The sequence below is a fragment of the Mesocricetus auratus genome, unplaced genomic scaffold (genome assembly GCF_017639785.1).
Source record: "Mesocricetus auratus isolate SY011 unplaced genomic scaffold, BCM_Maur_2.0 Super-Scaffold_100691, whole genome shotgun sequence".
NCBI classification, from domain to species: domain Eukaryota; kingdom Metazoa; phylum Chordata; class Mammalia; order Rodentia; family Cricetidae; genus Mesocricetus; species Mesocricetus auratus.
In genome coordinates this window covers 58,159,588-58,176,141 of record NW_024429267.1, presented here as the reverse complement: position 1 = coordinate 58,176,141, position 16,554 = coordinate 58,159,588, and the positions used below count along the sequence as shown (strand labels likewise).

The 16,554-nt window shown below is 52.0% G+C and overlaps 1 protein-coding gene across 2 annotated transcripts; it reads left to right on the top strand.

Moving 5' to 3' along the window:
* Window positions 1-1,047: 1,047 nt before the first annotated feature.
* Window positions 1,048-7,886, top strand: Cck (cholecystokinin). Of its 2 annotated transcripts, XM_013122159.3 has the most exons (4): window positions 1,048-1,195; window positions 1,314-1,369; window positions 2,242-2,457; window positions 7,535-7,886. In XM_013122159.3, the coding sequence occupies exons 2-4, from the start codon at window positions 1,360-1,362 to the stop codon at window positions 7,666-7,668; spliced, it is 360 nt and encodes a 119-aa protein (XP_012977613.1). In that variant the 5' UTR covers window positions 1,048-1,195; window positions 1,314-1,359; the 3' UTR covers window positions 7,669-7,886. The 2 variants fall into 2 exon arrangements, with proteins under 2 accessions (XP_012977613.1, NP_001268636.1); NM_001281707.1 differs by lacking the exon at window positions 1,314-1,369 and having other exon boundaries at window positions 1,178-1,195; window positions 7,535-7,855.
* The last annotated feature ends 8,668 nt before the right edge of the window (window positions 7,887-16,554 follow it).

Genomic DNA, 16,554 nt, shown 5'->3' with positions numbered 1-16,554 from the left:
GCTCTGGGACTGGGTACACTGTCTATTCAGAAAGTGTTTCCAAACCTTCCTCCGTTCACTCCAGACTAAAACCAGAAGGGAAGGATTGAGGGCTGAGTTGGGCATGGCTGGCTGGTAACCCCAGGTTACGGGTTAGCAGCGAGGGGCTGGTGTGAGCTTCCTAGGTCTCCAGTCTGTGCTCTGTTCTGTGAAATGGGGCACGGGACACAACACACTCTAGCACCCCAGGGTGTGGATGACTACGATGCTCTGCGGGGGGCTGGGGAGTCGCGGGAATGTGTGCCCTGCACCAGCCGGCGCCTCTCTTCCTTCTTGCTCGGTGGGGAGAGTCCTTATCCCAGCCAAGACCTCATCATCCAGCCGAGCAGCCTGTAACTCTAGAGGGACTGGCCTGGAAAGAGCGATCACGAACTCCCTGGAAAGGTGTAAATCAAGCCAGGATGGCTCAGCCAGCCAGAGCTTGGGGGTGCCTGAGACGCTCTCTGGCGCCCCTTGGCGACCAGGAGCAGCAGTCATGTGGGCAGGTGGGAAAGTCTCCTGCTTTTTGTTTTGTTTGTTTTTTTGTTTTGTTTTTTCTTTTTTTGGCGTAAAGTCAGGAGATGCACCCAGATTTTACAATTGTGTAAAAACAGACCCAGGACGCCAACTGAGATTGGGGTCTGAGAAACTGATAGCCCGACTCCCCTCTCTCACGCGTGGGAACCCACTCAGGTCCGAAGGTGATCACAAAAAACACACCAGAATTACATTTGCTGACACCCAACCTACGAAGGACCCCTTCACCCCCAAAGCTCACTGAACAAGGTCAGCTTCTCCATTCCAGATGAACTGTTTCCCACCCAGGAGGGGACACTGTGCCTGAAGATATTGGGGAGGCTCTGGGCGGGTTGGGAAGGAAGCTCCCTGGGTAGAGAGGAGATCCCATACGAGGCACCCCGCCTGGGAGGGGCTGTCCTCGTTCACGGGGCCGTTTCCCTTCTCTCCGGGGCCACTTCAATCGGGGGTCGCGCCAGGGGCCGCCTTCTGAGCACGCGTCCTGCCGGACTGCCTGCGTCAGCACTGGGTAAACAGATGACTGGCCGCGCGCCGGGCGGGGCTATTTAAGAGGCAGCCGCCCTCCAGTCGGCCCCGAACTTGGCTGGACTGCAGCCTGCTCTGCTGGGAACCGCCAAGCCAGCTGATTCCCCCGCCAAAGGTAAGTCGGTGTCTCCGCTGGCGGACGCAAGAATCACGAGTGTGAAGAATACTGGCCCGTAGCTTTGCGCCCTTGCCGTATCGTCTTTCTGTTTTCTGTGCCTTCCCTCCTTTGACAGCTGGGAAGATTTCCTGAAGTCAGAAATAACCGCTCTGGATCTTAAGATGAGCCTGGGTGGGTACTGCTGCGCGGAGACTTGTTCCTCTGTGTGCTATCTTCATGGCAAGGCGGGGATAGTAATTTCTTAGGGTTCCCACGATGTTCGGATCACCTTGCACTCATTTAAAAGGAAATACCAAGAGGTTTTAAAGACATACCCATTTTCTAAATGCTGCAGAAAAAAATTAAGGTTTTTGCACTAGAAATGCATCATTACGACGCAGGTCCCATCAGGTCAGTTCGAAAATGTTCCAGGGCTTTGGCCACAACTCAGGAGTGGGTGCAGAGTTCTGGGTTTTGTTCTGCATAGTGACTTCTTGTTCGTTCCCATATAAATGCCGAGGAGCCGCTATAAACAAACACAGCTTCTTCGTATGCGCCCATGCTTTGAACGGCTTCCCATTGTCGTCCCATTCATTTCTGTGGAGATGGCTTTTAACCTCCTGCATTTTTCTCCGGGAGTATCCTCCTCACACCCCCCCCTCTCTTCCTCTCTCTTTCTCTGTGTGTGTGTGAGAAAGAGAGAGAGAGAGAGAGACACTCCTCACTCACTCTGTGTTTTCTGGTTAGTAGAGAAATGAGCTATAAAGGCATCCTCTAACTTCAGGAAAGCAAGAGGCGCTGCTTCTGAACCCCGCAGAAAAAATGGGGTCTCTGCGGGTTCCCGGGCCCTGGGTGTGGATAACACAAAAGCCAGGCAGAAGTGTCCCCAGGAGCGCGGTGGCCAGAGCGCATCCAGGGACTGGACTTGACACGCTCTAGGGCATGAGCCAGCCTGGCGGCTACAGCCCCGCGTTCAGCCTCGGCGGACTTGGTGTGCCGGACTTTCGGCTGCAGCCCGCCGACGTCAGCCTTTGGTTCACGATCCTCGCCTCCGCTCCCCGCAGCCATGAAGAGCGGCGTGTGTCTGTGCGTCCTGATGGCAGTCCTGGCCGCAGGCGCCCTGACGCAGCCAGTGGCACCGGCAGAAGCCGGGGACTCCGCGGTGCAGCGGGCCGAGGAAGCGCCCCGAAGGCAGCTGAGGGCGGTGCTCAGGACGGACGGCGAGCCCAGAGCGCGCCTGGGCGCACTGTTAGCGCGATACATGCAGCAGGCCCGCAGAGGTAAGGATGTCCGGATGTCGGCTGCTCTCCCTCCCGCTGCCGCGGCTGCTGCTGTGGCTCCGGGTTCCCAATCCTGATCTCCAAAGCGCCTGCAGGGAGGAGGAAACCCAAACGCACGAGGAGCAAGATTTCCACTTTCCTTCCCTGAGGTACTCCGCACCGCACTGTGGCGTTGGCTGGTGGTGTTCGCAGCACCCAAGAGGGGAGATGGGTGGAAGGCTTACCTTGTGGGTAAGAGGAGCCGCCGGCTCACCCCTTCTGTTAGAGCTGAAGTCCAACACGGCTTTAGTAAAACATAAAAAAAAAAATAATCGAGTGCTGGTAAGAGCCCCCAGATCCGCCCTCTCCTCTCTGCTGTATATGCAGCAGGATGGGGACCACGCAGTCATCGGGACCCCTCTGGCCGGAAATAGGTCGCTGCTGAGAAAACCTGAGATTTGAGACACGCAGTTGGCACCGTGTGCTTGTCCCCCAGTACAGAGCAGGAGGAAAGGGTCAAAGGCCCAGGAGTTCCCTTGGCTGCACAGTCAAGATGGTCACAGAGAGAAAACTGTATTTTACACTTCCGTAGCTATTAGGAAGGTGGCCACCGTGCTGACCACCTCTGGGTTCTTATCAGCATTGGCAGGCTTTCCCCTCACGAACCCCGTGAGCCATTCAGCAGCTTGACAGCTGAGGGTTCCTCTCCTGTACCCAAATCTCTCATCTTCAGAGAGGCCATGGGGGCAGAGCAGTCCAGATCCCCTCCCAGCTCGGGAGTCATGGCTGCCACCAAGACAGCTTTCATCTCTGGCTTTATCAGCAGGGACTTGGATGGTGACTTAGGGCCGGGGTGTGTTAAACTGAATCGGTAGAGTTGGATTAAAATTCGGGAGGTGGGCATTCGTTCTGTAGAGCTCATTTACTCAAGGTGTCCTGTCTGCATTTGAACAACCCAGGGCATTGGGCTTAACTAGTGAGGGGAAACTGGGGAGCTTGGTTGAGTCTCCTAGAGTCCCACGTGAAGATGAGATCAGGGGACTTCAGGGTAATCAAGAGATTTCTTATGCTCCTTCCCGTTTGGGAACTCACCCCACAGCCACCCCTTCCTAGGCTGTTTTCCTGCTAATTCAACGGAGGGAGGGAGAGGGGGAGAGATATGAGAGAGAGAGAGAGAGAGAGAGAGAGAGAGAGAGAGAGAGAGAGGGAGGGAGGGAGGGAGGGAGGGAGGGAGGGAGGGAGGGAGGGAGGGAGGGAGGGAGGGAGGGAGGGAAGAGAGAGAGATGCATAAACACACACACACGCATACACACACACGCATACACACAAACACACACGCATACACACACACACACACACACCACACACACACACACCAGGTAACCTGGGAACCTGGGATGCCCCCTCCCCAGTTCTTCTGATCGCCTGTCACTTTGTATAGGATCTGCCCTCTGGTGTGGTCAGCAGTCCCTTCTGAAGTATTCTAGACTTTTCTAGACTTTTCACTGAGCTATCAGTCTAGAACCTTTTGGCCCGAGTTTGGGAATATCCCAAGCAGTTCTAGCAACAGAAAGCCTGGCTGCTGAATTATTGTCTAGAACTGACACATGACAGTGGTTTTCCCAGCAGAGGTCTAGGCTGGAAGCTGCCCCAAGCTCTCTTCTCAGTCCCTGTCTCCCCTCCACTGAGCCCAGAAAGGAGCAGCCATCATTTGAAAGCTTGTTTGCTCACACCCGGGGTCAGGGCTAAGTATAAAAGAGCGATGCTCACTTATTTGACAAAATATAAACTCAGGAACAATATTGTCAATACTGTACAATTTCTTTGAATATTTTACAATATTTTTTATTCAACTCTAATACATATTATTCTTAAAATTTCTAGACACAATACTTTTTTGAGGGACTGGGGCTTGGTTTTAGTTGGTAGGCTGACCTAGAATGCACACAATCCTGAGTTCAACTGGAGCACCACGTGATACCGAGTGTGGCGGTACACAGCTGTAATCCCAGCATCAGGAGGTGGTCAGATCAGTTCAAAGCTAGCCTCTGCTGTGCAGCAAGTTTGAGGCCAGCTTGGGCTACGTGAGATCTTGTATTTAAAAGCAAAGACTGAAATATAAAATAAAACCAAGTTTATCTTTAGGGCTTGTCTGCAGAGCCCTCAGTGGTCCCAGAGGAAGCATATTCATTCCTGTGGGAGGTAGGGGAGGCATCGGTGATCCAGGGGGGGATATTCCCTTGGGAGGTGGGAGAGGTATCTGTGGTCCAGGGGGAAATGTGCTCCCTTGGGAGGTAAGGGAGGCACCAACGGCACTAGCATCCAATGCTATCTCCATGCATCTCTCTCAGGCCTTAAAACCATTCTTCACGCGAGCATCTCACTTATGGAAGCCAGCGCTAAAGAAAGCAAATAACATCTGTGCTTATGTTGGCACATCTAGGAGGCAGCAGAGAGAATCTATACAGGTTTGACCTCCCCCGAGGCCTGGAGGCCATGCAGCTCCCCAGCTTACCTGCTGCAGGAGTCAGATGGCTTTGTTGCAGGCCATTCTAAGTCCTTGGCTGTGTGGTGCTGGGGACGGATGGAGGGTGATAACCACATGCCTGATGACAGATCTGTGTAGGCTGTGAGAGCCGAGGCATGTGCCAAACACAGCTCCCGTGACTGTTAAGTGCCCAGCCACTGACCAGACAGCTAGCTCGATAGAAGCACTGGTTATGCTCAGCCCCACAGTGGACACTAATCCCTAAGCAGGCCAGAGGCCAGCTATGCGTTCATGTGACTGTACAGGGAACTGGACGGCATGTATTTCTGACTGCAGGTGTGTATGTGTGTATGTATGTATGAATGTATGTATGCATGCATGTATTTTTTTTTTACCTGAGTGATTATAAGCAGTTAAGCAGCAGGGCCTGTTCTGTATAGGCTGGGGCTCTCTACCCAAAGAACAAAGCAAGTGGACTTTCAGTTTTCCAAAACCGGGAAGACATGGCATCCGAGAGCCGAAACGTGGGCTGCTATTTGCTGTGGTGGTTTCAGTTTTAAGTTTAACTGGTTACATTCGTTATGTAACTGCTTCTGCAGTGTCGTTTAAAAAGCTTTATAAGTATGTACTAATCACGTCATGGTGGTGCGTTTCTTATGACATTTAGTGCATCTATAGCACACTCAAACCACACTGCCCTCACTTGTTCCCCCCCCCGCCCTAGTTCTCTTCCCAGCCAACCCCCCTTCTACTCCACTGCCTTTTTCTTTATTCAGTGACCCAATGGGTCTCCTTAGGGTTGCTTTGTAGCATGGGCCAAGTAATCCTATTCTGCCTGTGCTAGCCCAGGGGCAGGAGCTGACAGGGAAGCAACCAGCAAACTACCCAAAGGTGGGAGCCCTGGTTCCAGGAAGTGGGAGCCATTGAGAGGTTCTACAAAAGGCTCTACACTGGGTACAAGTCCAGGAGGCCGTTGCCAACCATCTGTGGGCTGGGACCATGCTTCTGCCCACAGAGGAAGGAATCATGTCACCACGCCCCTCCTTGCCCAGATCACACAGCTGCCACAGGCAGGACCCCAATGCAGGTTCCATCATTGTATTTTGGTCGTAAAGGCTGATTTAAGCTTCATCTTTTGTGACTTCTCAGTGTCTTTGAATGTTACCAAGTTGCCAGTGTTTTATTTTGACAGAGTATATTTTTCTGTTTGTTTGTTCTTGTGTTTTGTTTGTTTGTTTTTCAAGACAGGGTTTCTCTGTATTGTTTTAGAGCCTGTCCTGAAACTGGCTCTGCACACCAGGCTGGCCTCGAACTCACGGAGATCTGCCTGCCTCTGCCTCCCAAGACTACAGCTTTCAAAGATAACAATATTTAAACAATATTCATGTAGAAGGAGAACTTGATTTCATTTTTTAAAACACATTTAGTTGTGAGGGGGCATGCCATGGTGGTGTTGAGTTCAGAGGACATCTCACAGGGATCTGCTCTCTTCCACTGTGTGGGTCCAGAGGCTCAAATTCCCATTTCCAGGCTTAGAAATAAGCATCTTTACCCACTGAGCTGATTGGTCCTCATTCTAAAAAGAATATTTATTCATGTGCGTGCATGCATGTGTGTGCCTGCGTGTGTGTGGGGTGTGTGTGTGTGTGTGTGTGAGATGTGTGTGTGTGTGTGTGTGTGTGTGTGTGTGTGTACGGTACACATACGGAAGTCACAAGACAACTTCAGGTATTGGTTGGTCCTCACCTTCTTCTAGTTTTAGGCTGTATTGTGTTTTGTTGTTCATCACTGCCTTTCATACTCCGGGCTGCCTGGCCCATGAGCTTCCGGGGGATTTTCCTGTCTCCGCCTCCCGTCTCAGCCTAGGACATGCATCAGTGTGTCCAGCATGGATTCCAGGAAAATCTGAACCTAGGTTGTCAGGGTTACGCAGCAAGCGCTCACACCTGCTAAGCCATCCACCTCCCTCTTGGTTCCCTGATTCTATCTCTAAAAAAAAAAAAAACTCATCTTTGAATCACAGTGTCCCGGAAAGCTGGGACGTGACACTGAGAAGCAGTGGGTCCCGGGAAGATCCTTGTGTGGCTTCTGCTGCGAGTTATAGGCACCATGAAAGGCTGTTTGGGGCAGGAAAACACAGACAACTCCCGGGCTGAGCAAGGCAGGGAGAAGCACACCCCTCCAAACCCTTCCACAGGAGCGTCTCCTCTTCTTTTTGCTTCGGCTTGGCAGCAGCTGTCGGATGCCTGTAAGAAGCCTGCTGGGATGGCTGTCAGTGAAGGGCTTGCTGCACAAGCACGGAGACCTCAGCTCATCCCCCGAGGCCCCACGGGAGAAAGCTGGATGTGCAGCAAGCCCACAACCCCAGTGCTGGGGAGGCAGACACAGTCAGTGAGCTCCAGGTACAGCGAGAGAGATGGAGACAAGATTGAGGAAGTGTGTATATACATGTATGTACACTGAACAAGCATGAACATACATATACACACATGCACGTGCGTGCACACACACGCACACACATGTACACACGCACATTCTGGCCTTCCCCACTGCTTCAGTCTTATTCTCGGATCTACAGCCTTTGTCTCCTTCTTCTTTTTCTACCTCCAGCTCCTTCCGGCCGCATGTCTGTTCTTAAGTCCCTGCAGAGCCTGGACCCCAGCCACAGGATAAGTGACCGGGACTACATGGGCTGGATGGATTTTGGCCGGCGAAGCGCCGAGGACTACGAGTACCCGTCCTAGAAAAACAGTCATGCATCACAACCCCTTGCCTCTGCTGTCTGACGTTTTGAGCATCTATTTATTAAGCCCCCAGTGTGAAACCTGTCTGTCCAGAGCGTGCAGTGCGGCCCAGCCACACACCTCAGCGCAGCTGGAGGCTGAAGGCAGTGTTCTCCTCCAGTGAATCCCAGACCTAATGTTGTTGCTATGCTATTAAAGAGATTTCCCTCTGCCCCTCATTCATTGTGTCCAGCCAGGGTCCCCAGAATGGACAAGGAGGGAGAGTGGCACCCGGTGACCACAGGGGAGTCCTTGCAGATGATGGTCCCAGAAAAGTCATGGGACATGAGCTCAGGGCATGGAGCTGAGCTCTCCACTCAATGCAAGGTGGCTTGTGGATCGGCCCTTGGACTCAGCTCCAGGCCTAGCCCTGGCTACACCTATCCCTGATCTCTTCTCCCAGGATCTCCCACCCGGAGATTTCTTTAGGGTTCCCTCAACCCTCAATGAGCTACAGGGCAGTGATCACCCCACAGCCTGTCCTCTACAGACAAGGGGAGTCCGGGGAGGTGGAAGTGGCTGACCCTGGTGTCCCCCAGCTCATGAGTCCCAGACTGGAAGGCTGATGCACCTAGGACTCCATTACCCAGCACCCCGTGAACTACGGAGTGTAGGGAATTGTGGTGAACTGCACATTCTGACCCAGAAAATCAGGGGTCAAGTCCAAACCGATGCCCAGGGGATGATGGTGCTGCTGGCCCCAGCCCATTCTTGGGACTTTCACCGATGCAGCACACAGCCGATGTCTTTGTCCTGGGGAACCCATGTCTGTTCTGCCCCAAGTAGAGGGGGCACAGATAGACCAAAGAAATGTTTTCATCCACACTTGGCTTGATGGGCTTATCAGGGCTGCTTATGGAAGCATGGGTGAGTCAGGCAGCTGCATCCCCCAAAAGCACACCCCAGCATTGGGGGGCAGCCACGAAAGCTGCAACCCTCGCACTCCCTGTACAACCCACAGGCAACTCCACGGAAGAGTCTCCTCTCACCCAGAGATCATTTTCCACTTTTATAGCCGAGGGAGGGGGCCCCTTGCATCTTGTTGCATGAGCCTGATGAGCCAGGCAATGCTCAGTCTGGAGGAAAGAGTTTAACAATACCCAGTGACAGCTTTCCCTCAGCCCCCGGCCCACTGCAGTCAGAGCTCGGGGGGACTTCTGTCGTCCATGATAGAACCCAATATGTTCATTCTCTGTGGGCATCGGTAGAGGGATCCAGGCCACAGAGACATCCAGAGGTGATCTAGGAACAACTACCCACAACGCCTCCTGACCGAGGCCTCCAGGACAAGGAGACACGGAGGGATGGACATGAAAAGCAACATAGTCCCATCTCTGTGTCATGCCTCAGCGGGCCCACCTCAGCCCACCATCACCCACTGGGATACTCAGTGTATCTTTGGTGGTAGAGAAGGGACCTTGGGAAGATAACAGTCAGAGCAATTTTTTTCCCCAGACAGGGTTTCTCTGTATTGTTTTGGAAGCTGTCCTGGAACTCGCTCGGTAGACCAGGCTGGCCTCGAACTCACAGAGATCCGCCTGCCTCTGCCTCCGGAGTGCTGGGATTAAAGGCGTGCGCCACCAACACCCAGCAACAACGGTCAGAGCAATCTTTAACCTGAGCAGAAGTTAGAATCCATGTGACACTAAGACCCAAGTAGATAACACAATACGCTGCCACCCCCGCCCAGGGTTCCCACCTCACTGAGTCCCAACAATTGGCTCTCTGAGACCTCCTCATACATCAGGCACCCATCCCCATGGGTCACATCTGTCTTCACTGGTAACTTGATTGGACTTGGAATCACCTAGGAGGCACACGTCTGTAAAGTCACTTCTGGGGAAGATTAACTGAAGAGGGATGCCCCCCCTCCCCGTAAACACGAGTAGCACCATCCCACGGGCTGAATAAAAGGGGAAAAGCCAGCTGAGCAACCCCGTCCACCTCTACTTCCGGACGCTCCCTCCTCCTCCACCACCCTTTTCTCACCACGGCAGACTAGATCCCTTTAAACTGTGAGCCAAAATAAATCCTTTCTCCCTGAAGTTGCTTTGGTCACGGAGAAGGGAATGGTAACTAAACGTGCCGTGATTCATTCAAAACTATGCGTAGGTCTGTGTTTCCAGGATGCCAGCAAGCACGGGGTGGGGTGGGATGAGACCCCACCCTGTGTGCGAATGCGTGCGTTGTGGGGATGGACGAAGGACTTGGAAGCGAACACAATGTCCAGGGAATGGAGACCTGACCTGTTTAGTGGTTTCTGAATCACCAGGCATGTGAGCGTTAAGTTTCCAAAGACAAAGCCACACATGACTCTTAGAAATATAAGACCAAGACATCCATTAATAAGAAATAGACAGGAATAAGGACAAGGGACGCACAGAGTTTGCCAGGAGAACTGTGACCTGGAAAGGGACTCATACGTGGCTCCTCTGTCGGTAAGACCAGCAAAGTCAATGCCTGGAATAGTCTGCCCCAGAACAGCAATCAGTTACGTCTTGGGATATATCCCCTTATGTTTCTATAGATGCATCCGTAGGGACTCAAGAGTTGATGGAAATTATGAAGTCAAAGGCAGAGGGGGCCTCGTGGACTGACTGCTTTTCTCCCAGTTCAAGGACCCCAGTCCCTTGGTGGGAGTAGCCATGGCGGTAGCAGAGAAGGTGGCTGGTCCCTTGCATCTATAGAAAGGAAGCAGCTCAGGTCAGGGCCAAGGTCTGCAGGATGCCGCCACCCGCAACTAGGGTGAATGGTCTCACTAAGCTAAATGTTTCTAGAACATCCTAGAAAGCCCAGTGCTTTAGCGAAGCTCAGCTTTGGGTGTTTACAGAGAGTGTTAACGCGGGGAGACCCAGCCTGAATGTTGTGGCATCAGCGCATGGACCGGGATTCCAGGATGAAGAGGGAAAGGAGGGATCTGGGGGACACCTCAGTCCTGTCTCAGCTTCTTGACCCACCATGATGAGAGCCACAGCCGCCGCCGCCGCCACCACCACCACCACCACCACCACCACAATACATCCTTCCTCCCCAAAACGGCACCTTGCCAGGTAATGCAGTTACAGCAATGAGAAAACTAACTGGTGGCTTGAATAGGAATGCCCCTGTAGGCTCACGGATTTGAATGCTTGGCCATCAGGAGTGGCTCTGTTAGAACTGTGGCCTTGTTGGAGTGGGTGTGACCTTGCCGGAAGAAGTGTGTCAGTAGGAGGTGGGCTTTGGGGTTTCAAAAGCTCAAGCCGGACTTTCTTACTGCCTGCATTGCCTGCAGATTCAGATGGAGAACTCTCAGCTTCCGTGTCTGCCTGCAAGATGATAATGGACTAAGCCTCTGAACTGTAAGCCAGCCCCCAATTAAATGCTTTCTTTGTAAGAGTGGCTATGGCCACCGTGTCTCTGCACAGCAATGGAACACCAGTTAGGGCAGTAACCAATGCAGTAGACAGAAACTGCTGCCATGAGTTATGATCCTGTCCGTGAAGCTCCAGACTCAGTAACTTAACCTCTGCAGAGGAAGGGACCTGGCCACTCCTGCAGAAGAACACGGTGCCCCGAGTGGATGCTTCCCTGTCCATGCCTGTTGCTGATGCTTTCCTGGTGAGGCCATGTTGCGATATGTAGGACTCTCTCCTCTCTCTCTCTCTCTCTCTCTCTCTCTCTCTCTCTCTCTCTCTCTCTCTCTCTCTCTCTCTCTCTCTCTGATCCAGTCAACTGAAAATTTAAGATAATCCCGTAGCAGAATTATATTCCAATGTGTCTTTTTTTTTTTTTTTTGGTTTTATGAGACAGGGTTTCTCTGTTGTTTTAGAGGCTGTCCCGGAACTCGCTTTGTAGACCAGGCTGGCCTCCAACTCACAGCGACCCACCTGCCTCTGCCTCCCGAGTGCTGGGATTAAAGGCATGCACCACCAACGCCCAGCTTGCCAATGTGTCATTTTTTAAAAATTTCATTTCTGAGCTTTTAACACGATTGCTAAAAGACCCCTGAATTTGGGAAGACCACCCAAATCGCTGGAAAGAAAACAAATATATCTGTCAAATGAAATGCTTTTTGTAGAATTAAAACCAAGAGGGAGGAAAAAAAAAAACCCAAACAACTCTTCAAGATGTTTTGAAGACAACTTGGTAACCATGGTTACCTCTAATTAGCGAACCAGGATCTTCTGCCTTCCAGATCCGAGAGAAGGGAATGTGAAAGGAAAAAAAAAAAAACAACTCCAAAAAAGTGAAAGTGTTAAGTTCTGCTGAGCATATAACCCTGTGTTTACAGCATAAAAACAGGGTAGAGAATTTGCTGCTGGCAAGATGGTTCCGGCTTCTCCTTCACTGTCTGTGCTTCTCCCTGCCCCCCAGGGAGTCGTAACCCCCACCTGGGGCACCTAGAACGTCTCCTTGGAAGAGGTGACACCAGGGGTCAGGGTGCAGGAGGAGAGGTGACAAATTTCAGATCTATAACTGGCAAAACTGGGCTGCATCCTAATCAGCTTCAGGAGTCAATTCGACACAAGCCCAGCGTCACCTGGGAAGAGGGTCCCTGGACAGTCACATAGGTCTGTGGGGCACTTTCCTGGTTGGTATGGGAGGGCCTAGCCCACTGTGGTTGGTGCCATCGCGGGCAGGCGGTCCTGATCCCTATAAAAAGGTCAGAAAGCATGCCACGGGGAGCAATCGAGTGGGCGTTGTCTCCCCCATGGCCTCTGCTTCAGCTCCGGCCTCCAGGCTCCTGCCCCAGCTTCCCTCTGTGATGGGCGGTAAAGTGAAACACACCCTTTGCTCCCCAAGTTGCTTAGGTCATGGTGTCTCTCACCCCAACCAGAAAGAAAACTAGAACAGAGCAAAAGTCTATAATGCTCAAACTCCTGTTCTGTACTGGACAGAAGGAAGGGGACTCACCTGGCTGTGACACTGGTCACAAGCACCCAGCAGGAGCTTAATTACCTGGATTGGGACTTGAGCAAAGAGGAACCCTGCAAAAGAAACTGTCATGGTCTAATCTAGATTTTCTAAGAGATGGAGGTCACACACACATGCATTCATACACATTTGCATGTACACACATATGCACACACATGCATTCATGCACACTCGAACATACACATACACACACATATGCACACACATGCATTTATGCACACTCAACATACACACATATGCACACACATGCATTCATGCACACTCGAACATACACATACACACATATGTGCACAATGCATTCATACACACTTGCACATATACACACATATGCACACACATGCACCCGCAAACATGCGAACACGCTATGTACACACACAAGGCACATCTGTCCTGGAGTCTTCCTGGCCCCCAGAACTCGTTAAAGTCTTCAATCTTTCACCTGAACAAGCCCGCAGCTAAGTCCAGGAAGACTCAAGACTCCTGAGTCTCTGGAGCTTTTATTTCCAGGAAGACAGATTTCATTTACAGCTAATGAGAGAGCAAACCAGGATTCTGGACACAGCAGACAACATGACTATTGTTCACCTCTATCCGGGAAAGAAACGTGGCTGTGGACTCCGGGTAACGTGACCTTTGGCCGGCACCAGAACCCTCTGAAGCTGTTCTTTTTCTCATGTGTTTATTCAAAAATGCTATTCCCTGGGAAGATGGCTCCATGGGCCTAGTGCCTGCTACGTAAGCGTGAGGACCAGAGTTCAAGTCCCCAGCACCCATGCAAAAGCTGAGCGTGGCAGCTTGAGTCTAACCCTGGTGATCTGAGGATGGAGACAGGCAGATCCCACAGCACTCTGCTCAGTCAGTGTAGGGAACCGGTGAGCTTTGTGGTCAGTAAAGAGACCATGTGCCAATGTGTAAGATGGAGATTGAAGAAGACATCTGAGGTTGACCTCCGGCCTCCAGAGGAATGTACTCATGCTCCAATATGTAACACATGTGTATATCACACGCACAATGACCAAACCAAAAACCCACAGCTGTTTCCTGGGATGCCTGTGGTCCAGGTACGCCGTAGGAGGCTGAAGAGCCAGAGCCTCTGCGTCTGAGCAGGTCTGGAGCCCGCAGTCCTGACTCCCTGTTCCGCCATGCATGCACTGTGCCAGGAAGTACACAGGCTGGGAAAACCGCTCTACTCCCAACGAGGAAAGAGATGGGGTCAGCTGAGGCGGTGTCCAGCGGGTGTGTGTGACATGGACGGCAGAGAAAAGCCATCATAACGGGTAACAAGGCTCCGTTTCCCAAGGGAGGGGCTACAGAGAACTGTGGGTTACCACTGAGGATCCAGCCTGGGACTTCACACATGCTAGATGAGCGTGCCAGCACCGAGAGGCTCCGCAAGCTGGAGAACACGGGTATCCTAAGACTGACCAGTGTAGAGAGAAGCCTTTTCCTTGTCTGCCGCTTTGGTTTTTCCCCACCAGTCGCCTGGGCTCTGCCTCGTTGTAGTCCCCAAATAACACACAGACGCTGTATTAATTATGAAGCTGTTGGCCTTGCTTGTCTCTTACTGGCTAGCTCTGACTTAAGTATTTACCCCATAATTGTTAATCTAAGTGTTTCTCTTACGGGAGAAAAGGGTCTGGGCTTCTTACCCCTATGGCGGTTACATCTTGACTCCCTGTGTTTCTCCTGCCCAGAATCCTCCTGGACTCCTAGTCCCACCTATCTTGCTTCCCTATTGGCCAACAATGCTTTATTGACATATACACAGGACTTCCCCATCAGACGAGGAATGCTGGGATAGCACAGCTCAAATAATGGCAGGAATGAGAACCCCCCCCCACTTCTGTGAGACTTGGGGAACAAAGGGAGCAGGTAGGGAGTTGATAAAACTGAGATGGGTGATGGAGATGTCTTGGGAAGGGGCAGCCTAGAGCTCCAAGGGGAGTGCCCTGACTGGATGCTCTTCCTGCAGTGGGGGTTGTGGTGGCTGTTCTGTGGCATGACTCCTGGAGAGACTGAAGAACACCGCAGCCCAACCTGGAGAACCAGTCAGTGAACTTTATCTGGGGTTACTTACAGGAGCATAAACACCTCAGTGACAGCTGTGTCACCAAAGCCCACCCAGCATGGACGACAGCTCACAAAAACTGGGAGCCTGGAACCCACACTGCACAGCCTGCAGGCAGCTCAGTGGGTTGGAGAGCATTCTTTCTGGGTGGCTCAGCTGGCCTAAGGCTCCTCTAGGCGGCTAAACTTCTCTGGGAGTGACTTTTAGCAGTCTTCCCTGCTTACCTAGTCCGGAAGGGCGGGACCTAGAGAATCCGGTCAGTTTCAGGGACTTCCTGGAGCTATTGTGAGCTGTTTACTTCCTGTTCTTCCCCTACTTTCAGAACAGCCTGCAACTGTTGTTTTACCCCCTTACAGACACCCCCTGCTAAGATACCCTGCTGTTTCACTTCCCTTTGTCATATCCGGCTGAAGTTTCTCTACCGGCACCGGAGCTTTTGACCTGAGGGAGCTGCTACGCAACAGTGACACCCAGTGGTGAGAACTCAGGGAAAAACCACACACTGGAGTGGGGTAGGAAGGTGCTGGAACGGTGCCTATGGGGCAAATACATGCCCAGGGAGAGGTGACTCCCCAGAAGCCCAGCTGTTACAAAACAGAAGAAGTAAATGGGTAGCTGAGAGACAATAAATTCATAAACCAGTGCAACTAAATCCCCCTACACTTCCGATATCGGGTGTGTTAGTGTGGTTTGCATTTCAAAGCACCTACAGGTCGCTGTGTACCCAGACAGGATTGGGACAGACTGAAACACCAGCTGGACAGCTCCCATATGCCTCAGCTTCCCTTTAGAGGTCATAGGTGCATTTTTGTTTGAGGTGAAACTCCCCGACTCCTCCTCCCTTTCTCTTGGAGTCGAGCCATGGGTTTATTAAATGCCCACCCTACCCCACCCCACCCCACCCCTCCCCAACCTCTCTTGGACCATGGGCTTATGAGGTCAGACTCCATTAACATTGTGGGCTGCAGGGTCTCCTGGTGGTGGCGTCTTTTGGCATGCTCCTTCCTCCCTGACCACCAAGTCTGACTCTCCGTCTTCAGGGAGACTCCTCTGTGTAATGGTTACCCCACAATAAACCCTTTTAAAAACACGTCTAGCCCATGCACAGGAGCGCTCCTACATTTGCAACTAGGAGGCGGTGTGGCTCGTGGAAACAGCAGGGACGTCCCTCTTGTGATTGTATTCTCATCTCAAACTTCAAATGCTTCATGAGGAATGTTGTGTAAGTGCGGGAAAGCAAAAGCGCCATGGGTGAAATAAGAAGGAATCCACAGAATCCCTGCAGAGACGGGTCAGGATCTGGATGGAGGACCTGTTTCTTTTCATAAAAGATTGTACTAACCAACAAAACCAAAAATCAAGGAGGGTCCACAAAAAACTCCCAGGCCTGGTCACAGAAAGTTGGCAGCCATGCTGCGTGGTGCCCCCTGCCTTCACTGTAAAGGTGTTTGGTTGAACCACACCAAGCCACAGGGAAGACTTGGCGCAGGGGCTGCAGGGCCAGCAGGCCAGTGGGCCAGGCATGAGACCACCCGGCCTCGATGAAGCCAGTGGGCGAGATGTGAGACTGGACGCCTGCACCTCTGCTTTTCTTTCTCCAGCCTTAATCAGCCCAGGACCTGCCTAGGGAATGGTGCTGCCCACAGAGGGGAGGATCCTTCCATATAGATTAGCTCAATTAATAAATTAAGACACCATCTCTTCACCCACCCACCACACACACCCATAGGCCTACCAAACGGAGACAATCCCCTCAGTTGTCATCCTGGGTGATTCCAGGTGGTGTCAAGTTGAGAATTAAAGCTGACTTTAGGTAGGGTGACATCTCAGTGACACGTACCATTTCCGTAACTATTTCTAAGGCG

Bases quoted from the DNA above. Each gene is read 5' to 3' on its own strand.
- Cck (XM_013122159.3), top strand. The intron at 2,458-7,534 runs GTAAGGATGTCC...TTCTACCTCCAG, and splicing joins CATGCAGCAGGCCCGCAGAG to CTCCTTCCGGCCGCATGTCT.